This window comes from Salvelinus fontinalis, chromosome 13, assembly GCF_029448725.1.
Source record: "Salvelinus fontinalis isolate EN_2023a chromosome 13, ASM2944872v1, whole genome shotgun sequence".
In the NCBI taxonomy this organism is placed as follows: domain Eukaryota; kingdom Metazoa; phylum Chordata; class Actinopteri; order Salmoniformes; family Salmonidae; genus Salvelinus; species Salvelinus fontinalis.
In genome coordinates this window covers 39359863-39379369 of record NC_074677.1, presented here as the reverse complement: position 1 = coordinate 39379369, position 19507 = coordinate 39359863, and the positions used below count along the sequence as shown (strand labels likewise).

The following is a 19507-nucleotide window of genomic DNA, read 5'->3' as shown; positions in this document are numbered from 1 at the left end:
CACTTCCTGGTCTTGTGGAGGACCTGGTAGTAGCCTATCAGAGCATCAGATAGGTCGACACCCCCAATGATGGCATTGTAGTCCTTCACAGAAATGGGGACATTCTTCCTCACCCATGCCCCATTGGCATTTTTCACCCTCCTTGAGACATGGTTGTTATTGAATACCTTATGCTGTGTGGTGAGCATGGTTCCTCTTCTAGTGTCCTTCCATTTCACAAAAAGCAGCTTGTTAGTCCTGATCCGACGTAGGGTCCCCCTCTCCACTGTCTTTGTCATGTCGTTTACCTTGGTCTTAGGGGAAAAGATTCTGTTCCGACGAATGGTGCCACAAGCTCTTATTTTCTTGTTCAGGAGGTCTATGAAAAGCATGGGACTAGTATACAAATTATCCACAAAGAGCTTGTACCCACTGCCAAGTAAGGGGAAGTCCATCAGCTGCATGACAAAGTCATAACTAAGGCCCTTCCCTGTGGGTGTGATCGCCATGCTTTCATAAATGAAAAAGTTCCATGTGTAGGCAGAGGCTGAATCGGCTAGCACAAAGAGCTTGTAGCCCCATTTGGTTGACGTATTTGTCATATATTGCTTCAAGCCAATTGGACCCTTTGAGGCAACCATGCGCTCATCTATAGATAGATTTTGAGCAGGCTGGAAGTAAGTTTTGCATGCCTCCACCATGTCATGATAAAGGGGCTTGACTCTTGCAAGACGATCATACCCTGCAGCCCCCTTCTTCTGGACATTCCCTGATCCTTTTGTGGGTCACTCATGTGAAGAGTACGGTTGATGGTCAAGAATCGATTTTCACTTATGATGGAGGTGGGGAACTCAAACCGATAGAGTGGGGACTCCAGTTGTCAACTAGTCTTGATACATTTACCAGTCCCATGTAAATCACCAAGGAAGTGTAGTTGAGCATGTCACCCATGGTGACAGGTTTCCAGGACATCTTCCTTCCCCCTGCTACTTCATGGCCCCATACTTGTTGTTATTACTAATTAGCATCCCCAGTGCAGAGGTGGTAAAGTAGAGCTGAAACATCTGGAAGGGGTGTATGTTTCATCACTAACCATCTGTGGGCCTTCTGTTCATTTGGGTTTAAACCTAAATTGTTCTGGCTCCTCATCTTCAATGCCACCTGTCCTTAGTTTCATCTTTTTTTAGATTGAGTATTTATTGGGTCATTATGTATGTTTGTAATAGTGTGTTATATGTGGAAATGTGTTCGTATTATAAATTGTATTTTAAATGTTTAAGGACTCTTGGAAGATTAGTCCAAATGGGGACTAAAAGAGATCCAAATCAAATCAAATCCCTCTGTTGTGCTGCTTCCACTGCCTCTCCCTCTTCTCTGTTGAGGCCTAGATCTCCACCCAGCCAACCGCAGCTCCAGATGAACTTGCAGGGAGGGGAGTGGTGCCAAGGCCTGCAGTGGGGATGGTTGAAGAGGAAAGGGGTCTTCGTGGAGTAGCGGATGTAGAACCAGCAGACGGGGTGATTGAAACTGCAGTGGGGGGTGAAGACCTTGACCCAGGGGGGGCCTAAACGTTATCTGACAGTGACACAAAGAGGGTCTGAAGAACACACACAATGCAAACAGTAACACTTTGGAGACCAATGCAAAGGTGATAACCACAAATAAACAATGGCCATGAGAGTTTAGTAGTCTCTCCAAAGTTACAAGGATGAAACTTAGAACATCAAACAGTGAACTAATATGAAACATAGACAATAACTACTATGGAATTATATAACGTTGAAATTGCTTGTTACATAGGCCTATGTAAACTAAATTCAAAGCACAAAAAGTAGACAACTTATAAAAAATGAAATACATATAGTAAATTAGCTATATAAAGTCATGAAAGTAATTTACTTACAGATCTAAAAGTGGATCCTTCTAGAAAGCAGGTCCATAACCTCGTTGTTGTCCAAATCACTCCCCTGATCCGAGTCCAGACAGTATTTTATTCAAAGCTTCTATGCATGTGTACTTATTCATAGCTACCTTCTTTTTATCTTCCTGTTCAATATTCTTCGTTTTTACCTTTTTATTCCCCCGTGAGAAGCCATCTTTTATGCTAAAGTGATGAAATTAAAGCGATGAAATCTGTTTACAATGTAATTTAGTGTGCTCGGTGCGTCTCATCTCTGAGCCAGGTAGCAATAGTTTGCATTACGCATAAAAGGTTCTAGGCCTTGCTTTTTCCCACCCAGGTCAACTGTATATCCCTGGAAAGCTTTTCTCATTCACTACAAGACTGTCAAGGTGCCATAGTAGCCAATCCCCTGTGTAATGGATGCCTACAGATGTGCAGATGTGCCTACAGGTGGACATTCGATGTTGCAATTAAGTCATACATCATCAGATAACATTGTCAATATGCTATATTTGTTTCTACCAACCTAAGGATTAATTTCATACCCCCATGTAGCTATAGCTCAAACACAGACCCAATTGAAGCTCACCTTGTAAGATGTTTACTGTTTGGTGAAAACGTTGTGTAAAATAAACATTTTGACTCTCGGGGCTGGTGATCAATAACGGTAGGTCACAGGCAGACAAATAAGATATCCTCATGATCTGTGGAGTCCCGGCTCTCAGTGTGTATGACCGTATTCCTTGTTTATTTTGTTTATGCTCACAACACTAACCGGAATGTAGGTCGCAGCCCACTTTAAATGAGGTCATCGGCTCGGCCTTCCCTTAGAAATTAGTATGCCCATATATGATAGTAAGTCACAAAGATTTGAAGGTACCGATCAATAGGCAAGATACTTAGCTTTCCGCAGACACCCTGCTTTTGCAGATAGGGGCTACCATTCTCATACTAGACTAAATTGAATAGGGTCCCCAAATATGGGGGCTTTACATTTAAGAGGTTAATGGACAGTCGGAAGAGAGAATGAAATTGTAGGAGAGACACCTAGCTTCAAGTGGTGTCAGAGTACATGTCATACTTCAGTCAGAAAAAAATATACCAGACAGACAGACAATGAGCAGAGAGGAAGAGGCTAAGCGAAAGAAAGGACCAAAAGGTTCATGGCTAGAATGAATCCAGCTTTTGTGAATTTATCGTCAGATTTTACTTTTCGTAGCAGGTTAGGATAATTAACAAAGCAGGTTAGAATAATTAGGTTAATGTTAGGAAAAGGTTCAGGGTTAGCTAAAACGCAAACAATAAAATTAACTTTTGATGTTATTTTGATACAAGCTGGATCCCTTCTAGCCATGAGAGGCCCAACTCTGCCCAAAAATCGGTCTTCTATAGCAGGTGGCATTGTTAGGTTTCTTTCGGTACCCAAGTGAGGAGTTTGTGTATGGAGGTCAATGAGAGTCAAATTTGGTCAACAAAATATCTAAATGTCTTATTTGCTACGTGAGGTTTATTTGACTGAATAGAAGTTTCATAAGGCTAAGGTTGTTACAAGTGTACTGATATAAGTAGCACACGTGACATCCCGGCAACTTTGTGAAAAAAACACTTCATATATGAGTTGTCTCGAGAGGGCTATGCATATTCATGACACGAGTATAGCATCTCCCTCTCCATTGAATACAGAGAGGTGACGTCAACAGCCCTCATTGAATTTAAAATAATGAGATGTATCCACCAATCCAAATAGAGTAATGGGCAGGAGCTTGACAGCCCACAGTGCTGCTATGAGAACAACAACTCCCATGGTTAGGGAGGAGAGACAAGTATCTTGTCAGTATATCCATAATCGTTGCAATGAGCCAGATGTTTCACCGGATGTATAAATCTGAAGCATCCGGTTGGCATTTCCACACAGCACCAAATATGGTGATGAGAGGAAGCCGGCAGTGGGAGAAGATGGAGCGAGATGGATTTTGGTCGACTTTCTGTTCATTTTCACATCGATTGAACATTTGATCTCAATACAGTTCTGTTCCCAAAACTACTATCTGTTACGAACAGAGTGGACTAAGTTTTGTACACTTTATGCTTCCCCCCCAAAAATTTTTTAAATGGTGCTGTTTAGAAGTGCAAGGGCTAATTGAGTTATTGCACACACGCACTTCACAGACTATGTGTTCCCTAATGGAAATAGATGCTTGAACACGCTAATAGGCTCTCGTTAGCTCGTGCTTGGCTTTGCCCACCTCCTTGATTGTTCTGCCCGATATGATTAATTTGCTCCCATTGGAAACAACAGGTTGTGGTCTATCTTGGATTAGTGGTAAAAATCTTTGGATATACATCTGTATCCGTGTGAACCATAACTACCGCTCAATGCAAGCAAATGTGATCTACGGTGTCCACAGATCAATTTATAAGCAAAAATGTCAGTCGGAACCGGTACCAGAATCACCCAGGTCCCCTAAACAAGGGACTTAATATTTAAGTGGCTTAATAGGCCAATAATAAAAGAGAGTTCCAAACCTCTTTTCCAATAACAGATCATTTTTGCAGTTACTTTCAATTTAATGATACAGTATATTATGCTGGAATATCGAAAAGTACTCTCATGAACATGCAAGTAACATTTTTAAAGACCCAATGCAGCTGTTTCAATATCAAATCATTTCTCAGTAACAATTTAGTGCCTAACTAATATATTTCCACTCAAATTGGCAAAAATTGCTTTTTAGCAAAAAAACTCAGGCAATAATTTTGCTAGGACAGTCTGGGAGTGGTCTGCGTGGGGAGGAGAAACCTGAAAACAAGCTGTTTATTGGCAGAGGGGGTTGGTTGAAACTCTTTCTTTTTGGTCTACTAACCAATTTACCGCATGGTGATGTCACCATGGAAAGCCGAAACTCCCGCCCATGCAAACCTGCTGATTAGAAGGTCCTGTGTAGATTCTATTTTCAACCAGCAACTATCAGGAAATAACACTCATCCATTTTTTTTGTCAGCTGTTGTACAATATGATACAACACATAGGAAAACAGAATTTTGACTGGACTTGGCCTTTAAACTGTCAGGGGTCAGCTTTACACAGCAATGCATTTCAATGTGTCAATTAACCTAAATCACCAAGGGCTAGGTAGAAGCAACCAGACACCATTGTCGTAGTGAAGGTATCAGATGTGGAGGCTGCCTTTCATTAAATAACAATGTTGCTTCTTTTCTGTCAGTAAACTGTTTAAAACCACTACACTTACAAGTGATGTTCCACAATTTCAGGCAGATTACTGTGGTTTCCAAAAGAAGTTGGTATGCTGATATGACTTTTGTAAGTTTCCATTGACGTGACACAAGTAATGTTCTTTCCAAGTTGTAAGTGGGAGGGACAGGGCAAAAGAGAGTGTGTCCTGTTGACCCTTCATTGAAACCTAATGTGCCCGAAGAAAAAGGAACCAAGGTTTCCGAAGTAGACTCCCTTTACACCGACCGGTACAGTCCCAGTCCTGAGGGGCCAAAGAGTGTTCTGGCTTTTATCTAATCTCAATCAATTATAGTCGCAAAACAACTGGGAGCTCAGATATCTCCGACTTCCGACTGTGAAAATATTTTTGAACGGTCATCCAACTCGGGCATCTTTCTAAAGCTCTGACTTTCCCGACCTGAAAGATCACAGATGTCATGATTTGACCTTCCTTTATACAGAGTTCCCATTTGTCTTGAAAGCATCATATATTGGATCATGTATGGATCTTCATCTTCCAATCAAGTTGCTGAATCAGAAGCCATTCACTTCCTGACCACCTCACTCCACCCTAACCACGCCCTGCAGCTGAAAGTTGTCAGTGAATTACAGTGGTGACAGCGTTATCTCTACTATTGCAACACATTGATAAACCACACTTGACAAAAATAAATAAGACACAGCCATTCTCCAATTTACATGGGCATATCAATAAAGTTACACAAACTAGGCTACTGACCCTCCCCATGCGTCTCGTGCCGCACAGCACTGCTATGAGAAGCAGTCAAATTTGACCACTATCTAAAAACAAAAGGATAGCCTATAAACTGAATATGAACAGTAGCATATAATATGTGCGATATGATTGCCTATAGCCTATGCGATCCATATATCTGGTGGGAATTACAAACAAATTAACATAAATGTAACCACCCAGAGTAAAAAACTGGTTGAATCAATGTTATTTCCACGTAATTTCAACCCCCCCAAAATCTGTGATGTTGAATCAACGCGAAAAACTGATTGGATTTGCAAAAAGTCAACGAAAGGCCATTTCGGTTTTTTTTTACCTAACTTTTAACCTACATCCAATGACATGGTGACACGTTTTGTTGATATCACGTTGAATTCATGTTAAATTGAGAACTCAACCAATTGTAAATCAAATTTAGACGTTCAACGGACGTCTGTGTCATTGGGCTGTTCGGTTACACCTGCAACAACATATTCCTGACAGAATGTATACATTGTTGCTGAATTATTGCCTACTCGTATCCAACACGGTGGTGAGGTTATTGTCGCTGTAGTCACAGCTTGGTCATAATGCGCTTCCTTTAAGCTGCTTTGCCCTCATTCTTTATCACACTGGTGGCTTCACATGACCAACAGTTTAATCGAGAGGAGAAAGATGTAGCATACACACCGTGGTCTAATTGAAAAATAAAAACGAATATTAGGGTACTCACCGCTCAGTGGGGTGCTGGTTTAGTGTTGGTGAGCAGTCCGATGAAGGGTTGAGTAAGATTGTAAGTAGCTTCAGCAGTTGTATTGCAGTCTGCCGTTGCAGGGCAGTCCAGTCCAGTTTATTAAGGCATGACTTATTGTCAGCTGGTTTGCAGTGACCCCTACTGGCTTGTTTGGGGACATTAGACTATAGGGACAGAGGGATCATATGGAGGACCAAACCTGCCATAATTAGAATAAAATGAATAAATAAATAAATGCACACATAAATAGATAAATATTATGAATAAATAAATAAATGCACATATAAATAGATAGATAAATAAATGAATGAATTAATGATTGCACATATAAATAGATAAATAAATGAATGAATGAATGAATGATTGCACATATAAATAGATAAATGAATGACTGATTGCACATATAAATAGATAAATGAATGAATGAATGAATGATTGCACACATAAATAAATAATTATTTAAATAATTCATCCCATTTTCTTTCATTTTATTCATTTATATTATTTCATTTATTTATGTATTTCTTCCTCCAATATGACAATGGGGGGGGGGGGGGGGTGTCAAGCAAACATATGTGGTTGGTATCTGAAACAACTTTGGATGATCAATGCCAAGGCACATTGATCAATTGCATTTGCCTGGGCTGCATTCAAAATGACAGAACATGTTAAAAGTTTAAAGGCCATGTTCCACAAAAGCACTCCCCAAACAATAATATGTAGCGCATATAGCTATGTATCATTATGATATGTAACTTTTTTGAGGGGAAATTGGAGGTAAAATCTATTATATGCTGCTGTGCTGCACGTGCACCATTAAAACACAAAGAAACATGCTTGACATAGAAACAGATTAACAGTTTTGGAACACTGAGCCATTGACTTCCTGCCTGCACTGAGGTGGCTGTGTTACGGGTGGGTTGCTTTTGACAATAAGGCATCGGACTACAGCCATATAGTTTTGAACCTAGAAGAAGACCCAGAGACAAGAAGGAGTCAACCGAGATGGGCGAGAGGAATGTCCAGTTGTCCAGAAAAGCATGGTAAGGTCACGTTACTGAGTATCAAGCTAGCTATCTTGGCTACAACTGATAAAGTCGAGTTGGCTAGCTAGCTGCTTTTTACAGCCAGACTCTCAGTTTTACACTTAGGTAGCTAGCTAGATAATTAACTAAATTGCAATTATCATAAACCATTATTATCTAGCTAGCCACGGTACCTAAATATCTGTCAGATGTAAAGCAAGAAGGATTGTGGCATGTCAGAAGCAATACATGTTGGCAGGCTCACGTTAACTAGATCAATCAATCAATCAAATGTATTTGTAAAGCACTTTTTACATCAGCCGATGTCACAAAGTGCTATACAGAAACCCAACCTAAAACCCCAAACAGCAAACAATGCAGATGTAGAAGCACGTGGCTAGGAAAAACTCCCTAGAAAGGCAGGAACCTAGGAAGAAACCTAGAGAGGAACCAGGCTCTGAGGGGTGGCCAGTCCTCTTCTGGCTGTGCCAGGTGGAGATTAAAAGGGTACACGGCCATTAAGGCCAGATTGTTCTTCAAGATGTTCAAATGTTCATAGATAACCAGAAGGGTCAAATAATAATAATCACAGTGGTTGTAGAGGGTGCAACAGGTCAGTACCTCAGGAGTAATTGTCAGTTGGCTTTTCATAGACGAGCATTCAGAGTTCGAGACAGCAGGTGTGGTAGAGAGAGAGAGTCGAAAACAGCAGGTCCGGGACAAGGTAGCACGTCCGGTGAACAGGTCAGGGTTCCATAGCCGGAGGCAGGACAATTGAAACTGGAGCAGCACAACAACCCGACTGGGGACAGATCACTTTTTAAACAATAGTGGATACTTAATTAATAAGCTAGCAGCTAGCTAACTATAGTCAAATAAAGAGGAGCGTGTTTTCATGATGGAATAAATAACCAATGTTCGCCTTAGCAATTGTTACTGAGATGAGACGTGGTGCCATAATATAAATAATATCTTAGCTAATTGTAAATTCACATGTATGCAATGTAATTTGCTGATAACTACTTTTTTGAGCCAAAGCGTACTTACTATGCCTGTGATACGTGGTTGTGTGCACTAACTGTAAGTCACTCTGGATAAGAGTAAATTTGTCATAGCCATTATCACAAAATAGCTTGGATACTTTTAATCAGATCTATTGCTGTCATTTAAAGACATAAATGTGAAATAGGCAAACTGATACTTGAATCCTAAATACAGGTACCATTTTCTTTTGTTAATCTCTGCAGGTTTGTCATCTGATTTCTTGGAGCCTGGTGGAGATGGATGCAACCCCACTACAAGGCAGGACATTTCTCTGCATCTAGGTTGAGCCGTGCTACCAGCAGGAACATGGTGCACTCTGTCAGTAAGTCATGTTTGTCACTAACTTCTAACTTGGTATCTTATACACAAAGACAACCCTTAGAGCTTATGATTCAAAAGGTGTAAAGTAAATGCAAGTCTCATGTCCAGGGTGAATACATTTTTATTCATGTATATCAGACATCACACAAGTGTGTCAACTAAATATATATACCAGACTATCACGTTTCAGGTAAGACCCAGATGCAGACAGTGTCGAAGTGACAAAAGTGTATTACTAGTACAGGGGCAGGCAAAACAACAGGTCAAGGGCGGGCAGAGGTCAGTAATCCAGACAGGGTGCAAATGATCCAGAATGGCAGGCAGTCTCAGGGTCAGAGCAGGCAGGGGTCAACAATCCAGTGTGTTGTGGCAAGGTACCGAATATCAGGCAGGCTCAGGGTCAGGGCAGGCAGAATACCCTCCCCACACCCCAGCCCTGGTGTCCTACCTGGTCGCATACCTGGTTGACCGGGGTGCCGGCGTTGGACATCTGCGACGCCTGGGTCCAGGATGTCCCTAGAGGGAAGGGCCGACCGGGCTCTCTTCCAGGTATGACGACAGTGACGGACAAACATCTGGGCCGAAGGTATGCCAACCTCTTCCTTCTGCTCAGGGAAGAGCGGGGACTGATACCCCAGGAAATACTCAAAGGGCGATAGACCAATGGCAGAGCAAGGAAGGGTGTTACGGGCGTATTCGACCCACACTAGTTGCTGGCTCCAGGTGGTGGGGTTGGCGGAGACCAGGCAGCGCAGAGTTGTCTGCAGGTTTTGGTTGGCTCGCTCCGACTGGCCGTTGGACTGGGGGTGGAACACGGAGGCTGGCCGATGACCCAATGAGTGTGCAGAATGTTTTCCAGAACCGGGACGAGAACTGAGGACCCCGGTCGGAGACAGTGTACACTGGCAGTCCATGGATCCAGAAGACGTGCTGCACCATGACCTGGGCCATCAGGGATATGTGACCCCAGGGACGGTGAGGGACAGACAGAGGTTGAAGGAGTCCAGCCGGAGCTTGCAGAGGAGTCTTGTTCTGTGCACAGATACGGTGACAAACGCGGAGATGTCAGGAACCATGGTAGGCCACCAAAAGTGTTGTCGCACAAAGGCCAGGGTCCGCTGGGAGCACGGGTGGCAGGCAAGTCTGGAGGAGTGTGCCCACTCAAGGACCGAGGAGCGGACCGCGTCAGGAATGAACATCCGCTCATCTGTGCCCCCCCCCGGCTGGGAACGCTGCGCCTCACGAACTTGCTTCCCTATTCCCCAGCTGAGTGCCGTCACCAGGCATGAGGTGGGAAGGATGGACTCGGGTTCCGGGGTTGAAGCAGTGGGGCTATAGCGGCGTGACAACACATCCGGCTTGACATTCTTGGATCCTGGCCGGTATGAGAGAGAGAAGTTGAACCGGGTGAACAGCAGGCCCCACCTAGCTTGCCTGGAATTGAGGCGCTTGGCGGTGCGGAGATATTCCAGGTTCTTGTGGTCAGTCCACACAATGAACGGATGTTCTGCCCCCTGCAGCCAGTGCCTCCAATCCTCCAGCATCATCTTCACCGCGAGAAGGTCACGATTCCCCACATTGTAGTTCCTCTCCGTGGCGTTGAGGCGGTGGGAGAAGAAGGAGCAGGGATGTAAATTGAGGTCAAGGGCAGAACGCTGGGACAGGACAGCCCCCACTCCGACATCCGAAGCATCGGCCTCCACCACGAACTGGCGGGACAGGTCAGGATGAACCAAGATGGGAGCTGTGGTGAAGCGGGGTTTGAGATCCCGGAACGCCCGGTCAACAGCTGGGGACCACGTGAACAGAAGCTTGGGAGAGGTGAGTGCAGACAGTGGGGAAGCCAGGGTGCTGTAACCTCGGATAAAGTGGCGATAAAAGTTGGAGAATCCTAGGAAACGTTGCAGCTGCACCCTGGACGTAGGCTGGGGCAAATAAACCACCGCTCTCACCTTTCCGGGATCCATCTGTACAATCCCTGCAGCGATGATGTAACCCAGAAAGGGGATGGTGGAGCGATGGAATTCCCACTTCTCTGCTTTTACAAAAAGCTGGTTCTCCAGGAGGCGTTGGAGAACCTGTCGGACGTGGAGCATGTGTTCATGGGCGGAGTGGGAGAAGATGAGGATGTCATCGAGGTAGACAAAGACAAACCGGTTCAACATGTCACAGAGAACATTATTAACCAGAGCCTGTAACACAGCAAGGGTGTTGGTAAGCCCAAATGGCATGACCAGATACTCGTTGTGACCGCTGGCCGTGTTGAAGGCAGTCTTCCACTTGTCCCCTTCCCGTATCCGCACCAGGTGTTAGGCGTTCCGTAGGTCCAGCTTGGAGAACACGGTGGCCCCCTGGAGCGGCTCGAAGGCAGAGGAGATGGCGGGTAGCGGTTCTTCACCATGATGTCATTTAGACCCTGGTAGTCAATGCACGGGCGCAGGGTTTTGTCCTTCTTCTCTGCAAAGAGGAACCCTGCGCCAGCGGGGAAGGCAGAAGGACGAATGAACCCTGCAGCTAGGGAGTCCTCGATGTAGGTCTCCATAGCCTTGGTCTCCGGACCCAATAGAGTACAGTCGTCCCATGATGGCACCAGCAGACCAGTCAATGAGGGGATTGTGTCGCTGGAGCCAAGAGAATCCCAATACCACGGGGACCTGAGGAGACTTAATGAGCAGTATACTAAAGTGATAATATAATGTGTTAATATAGGCCTAGGCTACTTTAATGTCATACTAAAGTAAATGTGTCAAAAGTGTTAATATAGGCCTAGGCTACTTTAGCCATCCTTCCAAACTTTATCAATTTGTTTTTCAATGTAATAGGCCAATTTATCATTTAATTTTTTAAATGTCGATTCATATTAACAATTAACACACGTTTGGCAAGCTATATATCTCACATGATGACCATTTGGAAAACAAAACAGCTTTTTTAACACAATAGCATCCTCATCTGGACTGAAGTTGAATGGCATTTGGTTCTTCATATCCAAATGACCATTATTACGTTCATATGTAGGTGTAGCCTATATCCTTCTTTGTTCTTTGCCTGTTTTGATTATATTTGTATTTTCATACATGGAACAAAACACAATGGTATCTACTGTTTATCCTGGAATTATTTTATTCAATAATCTACTCAATCATGATAACATTGCATTGTTTCAGCTCAGTCAGTAGGGCTGAATCTGTTGTGAAGTCAGTTAGATAAGCAGAAAACACAGCTCAAATCAGCTCAGTAGCAATTTTATACAGCATTGATTAATGGCAGGGATGAAAGATGCCTGATACACAGTATTTAAAAGGCAATCACATCAATTAAAACCAAACAAAACATCTTCATGACACCCCCAAAAAATGTATGACCAAAAAAATCCTGTAGATCGAATTTACCAAACCAAAGTGTTTGATTATGAAATGAGCTCCCAGTTCTACAAGGCATTGTTGTTTTTTTTGTGACCAACTTTTTATTTCGTTTTTTCAGAAGGAGGGTTACAGGTACAGTACAGGTATAACAAGTCATATAGACTACCGGTCCAAAAAAATTAACACCTACTCATTCAAGGGGTTTTCTTTATTTTTACTATTTTCTACATTGTAGAATAATAATGAAGACATCAAAACTATGAAATAACACATATGGAATCATGTAGTAACCAAAGAAGTGTTAAACAAATCTAAATATATTTTATATTTGACATTCTTCAAATAGCCACCCTTTGCCTTGATGACAACTTTGCACACTCTTGGCATTCTCTCAACCAGCTTCACCTGGAATGCTTTTCCAACAGTCTTGAAGGAGTTCCCACAAATGCTGAGCACTTGTTGGCTGCTTTTCCTTCACTCTGCGGTCCAACTCATCCAAAACGATCTCAATTTAGTTGAGGTTGGGTGATTGTGGAGGCCAGGTCATCGGATGAGGCACTCCATCACTCTCCTTCTTGGTAAAATAGCCCTTACACAGCCTGGAGGTGTGATGGGTCATTGTCCTGTTGAAAAACAAATGATAGTCCCACTAAGCGCAAACCAGATGGGATGGTGTATCGCTGCAGAATGTTGTGGTAGCCATGCTGGTTAAGTGTCCCTTAAATTCTAAATAAATCACAGACAGTGTCACCAGCAAAACAGCCCCCACCATAACACCTCCTCCCCCTTTATGGTGGGAAAAACACATGCAGAGATCATCCGTTCACCTACACCACGTCTCACAAAGACACGGCGGTTGGAACCAAAAATATCCAATTTGGACTCCAGAACAGACTCCAGAACAAAGGACAAATTTCCACCAGTCTAATGTCCATTGCTCATGTTTCTTGGCCCCAACAAGTCTCTTCTTATTATTGGTGTCCTTTTAGTAGTGGTTTCTTTGCAGCAATTCGACCGTGAAGGCCTGATTCATGCAGTCGCCTCTGAACAGTTGATGATGGGATGTGCCTGTTACTTGAACTCTGTGAAGCATTTATTTGGGCTGCAATCTGAGGTGCATTTAACTCCAATAAACTTATCCTCTGCAGCAGAGGTAACTCTGGGTCTTCCATTCTTGTGGCGGTCCTCGTGAGAGCCAGTTTCATCATAGCGCTTGATGGTTTATGCGACTGAATTTTAAGAAACTTTCAAAGTTTTTGAAATGTTCCATCTTGACTGACCTTCATGTCTTAAAGTAATGATACACTGTTTTTATTTTCTTATTTGAACTGTTCTTGCCATAATATGGACTTCGTCTTTTACCAAATAGGGCTATATTCTGTATACCTCCCCCCTACCTTGTCAAAACAAAACTGATAGACTCGACAGCATTAAGAAGGATAGAAATTCCACAAATTAACTTTTAAGAAGGCACATCTGTTAATTGAAATGCATGCCAGGTGACTGCCTCATGAAGCTGGTTGAGAGAATGCCAAGAGTGTGCAAAGCTGTCATCAAGGCAACTATTTGAAGAATCTCAAATATAAAATCTATTCAGATTTGTTTAACACTTTTTTTGGTTACTACATGATTCCATATATGTTATTTCATAGTTTTGATGTCTTCAGTATTATTCTACAATGTAGAAAATAGTAAAAAATAAAGAAAAACCATTGAACGAGTAGGTGTTCTAAAACTTTTGGCCGGTAGTGTGTGTATAAAATGCAAATATATATATATATATATATATATATATATATATATATATTCAGTTATCATATTTGCATTTTATATTTTCTTGTACCTGTAGGCTGCCACTCAAAGAAAAACAACACAACAAAAACAGACAAATGCAGACAAAGATAAACAGTATCAACAGGTTTGTATTATTCTGTATGCAAAGAAAATAAACAAAAAAGGCTCCCCTCCCCAACCCATCCCCCCCAGTTCCCATCCACCTGCCCACCCACATCCTCCCTCCCCACCCAGAACCCCCCAGTTGGAGCAGTCCTCCATAAGAATGAATGGAGTTTTACAGTATTTCAATTAAATATTTCAAGGACAAAATGACATGTATTTAAGAATGTTGTTGTTGTAACATCACTAATCTAAAAAATATACTTTAACGAAAATGTTTTTATATACAGTACCAGTCAAAAGTTTGGACACACCTACTCATTCAAGGGTTTTTCTTTATTTTTACTATTTTCTACATTGTAGAATAATAGTGAAGATATCAACTTCACCCTTTGCCTTGATGACAGCTTTGCACACTCCTGGTGTTCTCTCACTCACCTGCTCTCAAGATACCTTGTTAAAGTTACTAAAGTAATCTTCTAATCAAGAGAAAGGGGATGTTTTCTCTTAGATTTTCTAGATATTAGCATGAGGTAAAACTGGTATTGTACTAAGAAGAACATTTTATGACAAAAATTGCCAACAAACCTCTTTTGTAATAATAACTTAATTAAATTGTACAAATGTATTTGTATATTATATATGTTGAAATTGTGGCAAGTATTATTTCCTTTTGAAACCATTTAATTGGTTATATTACAGATGTGATATGAATAGATGGGTCGTTCAACAATATTAGTGCTTTCTGCATCACTTTGACATTCTAAGTAAAAGTTTTGCATAAATAAAAGCCTATTATATTTAATGAAGTGCCCTGTAATATAGACCACATGGATAATTCAATCAATCTCAATTTATATGAATTAAAGACTTGCTAAAGTGCCTCTGTGCATCCTCTGTGACTTTTAGGAAGATTTTTAACCCACTTAACCACAACATTTCTCCAAGTTTTCACCATCATTATAAAGCCCTAGTTATGTTGTAAAGTCATTTCTGAAGAGTATTATTTATTTTATGTTATTAGTGATTCATTTTAAGATTATTTTAATAGTTCAACCCTGTTATGTCAACTGGACTGTTTGAGTATGGTTCAACTATTCAAAAGAGACATTGAACATGATCTCATAGTCAAATCATTGTGTAAATGCCAGTTCTACTCTTTATGACCATTTTCTGGTGTTCTGTGGTGGAAAACCAAAGCATGTCCAGCATAACACATCAATCCTATTACCCATAGATAGGCCAGAAATGATTTAACAATTAAACATTTTTGGTGAAGCTTGCATTCAATTGCCCCTCCCTGTTGCACACAACAAGCTTCCATTCCTCCTGTCACCAGGGGATTTATGGCTGATTTGAGATTAAATCATCAACCCTGTTACGGTCAACCCTGTTACTTTATTTGGCACTTATTAGGCACATACTATAGTCGTTTGTTTTATGTAACCTATTGAAATGGGCAAATATGTTTTTCATTAAGTTGAACATGTGCTCTTTATGACAGAATGTTAAAATTAGGTGATATAAAAAAATTCAATACTCAAACGGCACCTAATTGGTGGAACGACCAAGCTACCAAAGTGGTTGCACATTAAAGTTTATAATTTCTACCCATGTACACACAGAAATGTGAGCACATACAGTTTTCAATGCTTTTGCGGGCTGTGGGTACTCCTATGGAATTTCTAAAGATTCACTGCAAAAGACTCAAAGGACTGTTACTTTTGCAGTCATACTGTAAACAACTGTAATCCATCTTCAGTTGATTGGAGGAAGCAAAAGAAGAATATTCAACGGAAAGAAAAAATACACAGTTTGACAGTTCACAGCCAGGATTTCTTGCCTCTGCCTATTTTAGTTATGTTGGCTAGTTTGGCCTTAGTGCGTTCTTTCTCATCTGGGCTTCTCTTGGAGGTGCACTCTACTGTGGAGTCCGTCTCGAAGGAGATGGCTGGGGTGTGGGTGGGCAACACACCACTGCTCTTCTCCTGGGACATGGGAGGGGAGGTCTGCAGGACCACCCTGCCTCGTAGGGAGTGTTTGAGCTGCAGCAGCAGAGGGTTGTTGTGGTTGTGATACAGGTCCACAAGTTCCACAGGGTCCCGCTCTGGCTCGCAGCATGTAGAGCAGGCAGAGCACAGCACACGGAAAATATAGACCCAGCCCAGGTAGTGCAGCTCCACAATGTTCAGGATGAAGCATCCCAGGCTGATGCTGAACATGAAGTTGAGGAAGATGGTCTTCTCTGTGGCACGAGACACAAAACAGTCAGTCCGGTTAGGACAGGGGTAGGTCTCACAGCGGAACAGTTGAGGCACTTCAAAGCCAAACAGGTAGTACTGGCCCACTAGGAAGGCTATCTCCATGACGGAGCGCAGCACCACGTGGATGATGTAGGTCAGCAGCACTTGGCTGGACAGCTCGGTGGGATCCTTCCCCACCTCCTTCAAATCCTCCTCCAGCAGGCTCTGCTCCACACACTCCCCCTCCCGGGCGCCCCACTCCTTCTCATAGCAGGGGTTGAAAGAGCGGTTTCTGGCCTCCAGGGCTTCCCCATCCTCCACCCCTACATGTTTGAGACTTTCACTTGCAGGAGGAGGCTTAGCAACCTCCTGGATCTTCTCAGTCTCTAACTTCTCATCCTTGGCTATCTTGTGCAACACGTAGACAATATAGAAGATAGACGGTGTGGAGACGAGCACTATCTGGAAGACCCAGAAGCGCAGGTGTGAGACGGGGGCGAAGGTGTCGTAGCAGACGTTGTTGCAACCAGGCTGCAGGGTGTTGCAGGTGAACTTGGACTGCTCATCGCTGTACACTGCATCCCCCACCAGGGTCACCAGCAGGATGCGGAAGATGAGGAGCATGGTCAGCCAGATCTTGCCGATCACCGTGGAGTGGTTCTGAACCTCCGTTAAGAAGCGACCAAGAATGGACCAGTCTCCCATTTCTTAACCTGGGGGAACACAGATGAAAAACAAACAGCAGAGGCCTATGGTGTGTTGATCCCACCACACTACAATATTATGCCCCACAGACAAATCAACATTAGTGCTACAGTCTTTGAAGGAGTGAAACATGGATGGAACCTGCGCATCTGCAGCACTGATGTATTTCCTTGTAATCTATCAAGGTCTTTAATGAGTGAGCCATCAGTACAGTTTAGTCTCACTACTGAAAATGAAGTGTCTATTGCGGGAGGGGCACATGCTAAGTCAGCAGAACCATGAAGCCATAAAACAGGTCAACACATAATATGTCATCTAACATCCATAAGAGGGGCATCAAAATACTTTCACAATGTCACACAACATACTTAAGACACAGTATACTGTAGGCTATGTTGGAACATGTCGCTATGTGTTATGTAGATGTAGTTTGTTTAATATACAGTATGTGTTGTTTAAATTAGGGATCTGGGATATTCTAAATAACATGAGAAAATGCTTAATTTGATACATGAAATGATTATGTAGAAAGAGAAAATTAAATATAGGTTACTCTCCATAATACAGACAGACACAACTCTTCATTATCCCTGACAGACACCACTCTTCATTATCCCTGACAGACACATCTCTTCATTATCCCTGACAGACACATCTCTTCATTATCCCTGACAGACACCGCTCTACATTATCCCTGACAGACACCGTTCTTCATTATCCCTGACAGACACCACTCTACATTATCCCTGACAGGCACCACTCTACATTATCCCAGACAGACACAGCTCTACATTATTCCTGACAGACACACAAACTACAGTACATCATGAACTAATAATAACAATACCTCAATAATTGTATAAATGTACACTTTGTAAATGTAGCCTACCCCTCCACTCAACCTATTCAACAACAGTCCATAGTGAAAAGGAAAACACTGACTACAGATTGTCATTGTCCAAAAATAAAATCCTAATGATTGATTTCTGGAGGAACTTACCTTGGGAAAATGTCTTTCTTTCCGATCCAAATCTGGAAAAATGCCAAAGCAAGCAATCTGCATAACTATCTTTGAAGTGGGAGCTGGTCGTTGGATGTTATGGAGTCTATTGAGCTGGATGAGGAGAGAATGGGCTGACCACACATATTCCCTAACTCCATCTGAAAAACTCATTGTACTGTATGTGAACAAAGGCTTTCAATGTACAGTGGGACAAAGATTTAAATGCACAATGGGGGGCACCTTTTCTAAACAGCCGTTCAGTCAAGCACAGAGTTCAAAGAACGTGCTGGAAGAATTGTCAACAATACTAATTCGTAAATAGATATTTGTTTGCCTATAAAAGGTAGAGCTGAGGAATTGGAATAAAAATAAATTATGTGCGACTGCTTATACACCCATACCTACTTTTACTCTTATTTACTTTAAAAGGTTATGTAATATTGTAACAGTATAATATTTAACTCATCTATCATAAATGCAATAATCACAAATTAACCAATAAAACTAAGAATTTACTGGATAATTGCAGAAGACAAAAGTAATTGTCATCCTGTGGAAAAATAACATTTTAAAGCATCTTCATATCAACCTCTTTATTTCAATATAACCAGATAAATTTGCAATGACAACTCCAGGTGGCAGTACTAGTAGGTCTACTATTGGATGTGTCGTTATTCCACAGATACACTTGTCAGTGCCGCTCATAACTGTTTCTTTTACTAATTCACCCCAATGTCCTGAAACCTAGATACCAGCTGAATTATTAGAAATCCTTTAACTAAAAAGAACTAATGTTCTCATTTTCAATCCTGCTATTAATGAGGCTGGGTTAGGGCCAATTTGGTGTACAGTGCATTCGGAAAGTATACATACCCCTTGATTCTTGACCCGTTTTGCTACGTTACAGCCTTATTCTAAAATGGATTAAATTGTTTTTTCCCCTCGTCAATCTACACACAATACCAGATAATAACAAAGCAAAAACTGGTTTTCATAAAAAGTTAAATATCACATTTACATAAGTATTCAGACCCTTTACTCAGTACTTTGTTGAAGCACCTTTGGCAGCGACTAGAGCCTCGATTCTTCTTGGGTATGACGCTAACAGCTTGACACACCTGTATTTGGGGAGTTTCTCCCATTCTTCTCTGCAGATCCAATAAAGCTATGTCAGGTTGGATGGGGAGCGTCGCTGCATAGCTCTTTTCGGGTCTCTCCAGAGATGTTCGATCGTGTTCAAGTCCGGGCTCTGGCTGTGCCACTCAAGGACATTCAGAGACTTGTCCCGAAGTCACTGTGTG

The 19507-nt window shown here is 42.1% G+C and overlaps 2 protein-coding genes across 6 annotated transcripts in view; both read right to left on the bottom strand.

Annotated features, from left to right (window-relative positions):
* The window catches only part of LOC129868649 (unconventional myosin-XVIIIa-like), a 111734-nt gene extending 105041 nt beyond the window's left edge, over positions 1–6693 (bottom strand). For all 5 annotated transcript variants that reach the window (XM_055942813.1, XM_055942814.1, XM_055942815.1 and 2 more), the window contains exon 1: positions 6584–6693. The gene's annotated coding sequence lies outside the window, so the exon portion shown is untranslated. The remainder of the gene's footprint in view (positions 1–6583) is intronic.
* A 7706-nt stretch (positions 6694–14399) lies between these two features.
* Positions 14400–18662, bottom strand: LOC129867797 (gap junction delta-2 protein-like). The gene has a single exon (XM_055941298.1). It carries the CDS (start codon positions 17201–17203, stop codon positions 16079–16081), a length of 1125 nt encoding a protein of 374 aa, XP_055797273.1. The 5' UTR covers positions 17204–18662; the 3' UTR covers positions 14400–16078.
* Positions 18663–19507: the final 845 nt, after the last annotated feature.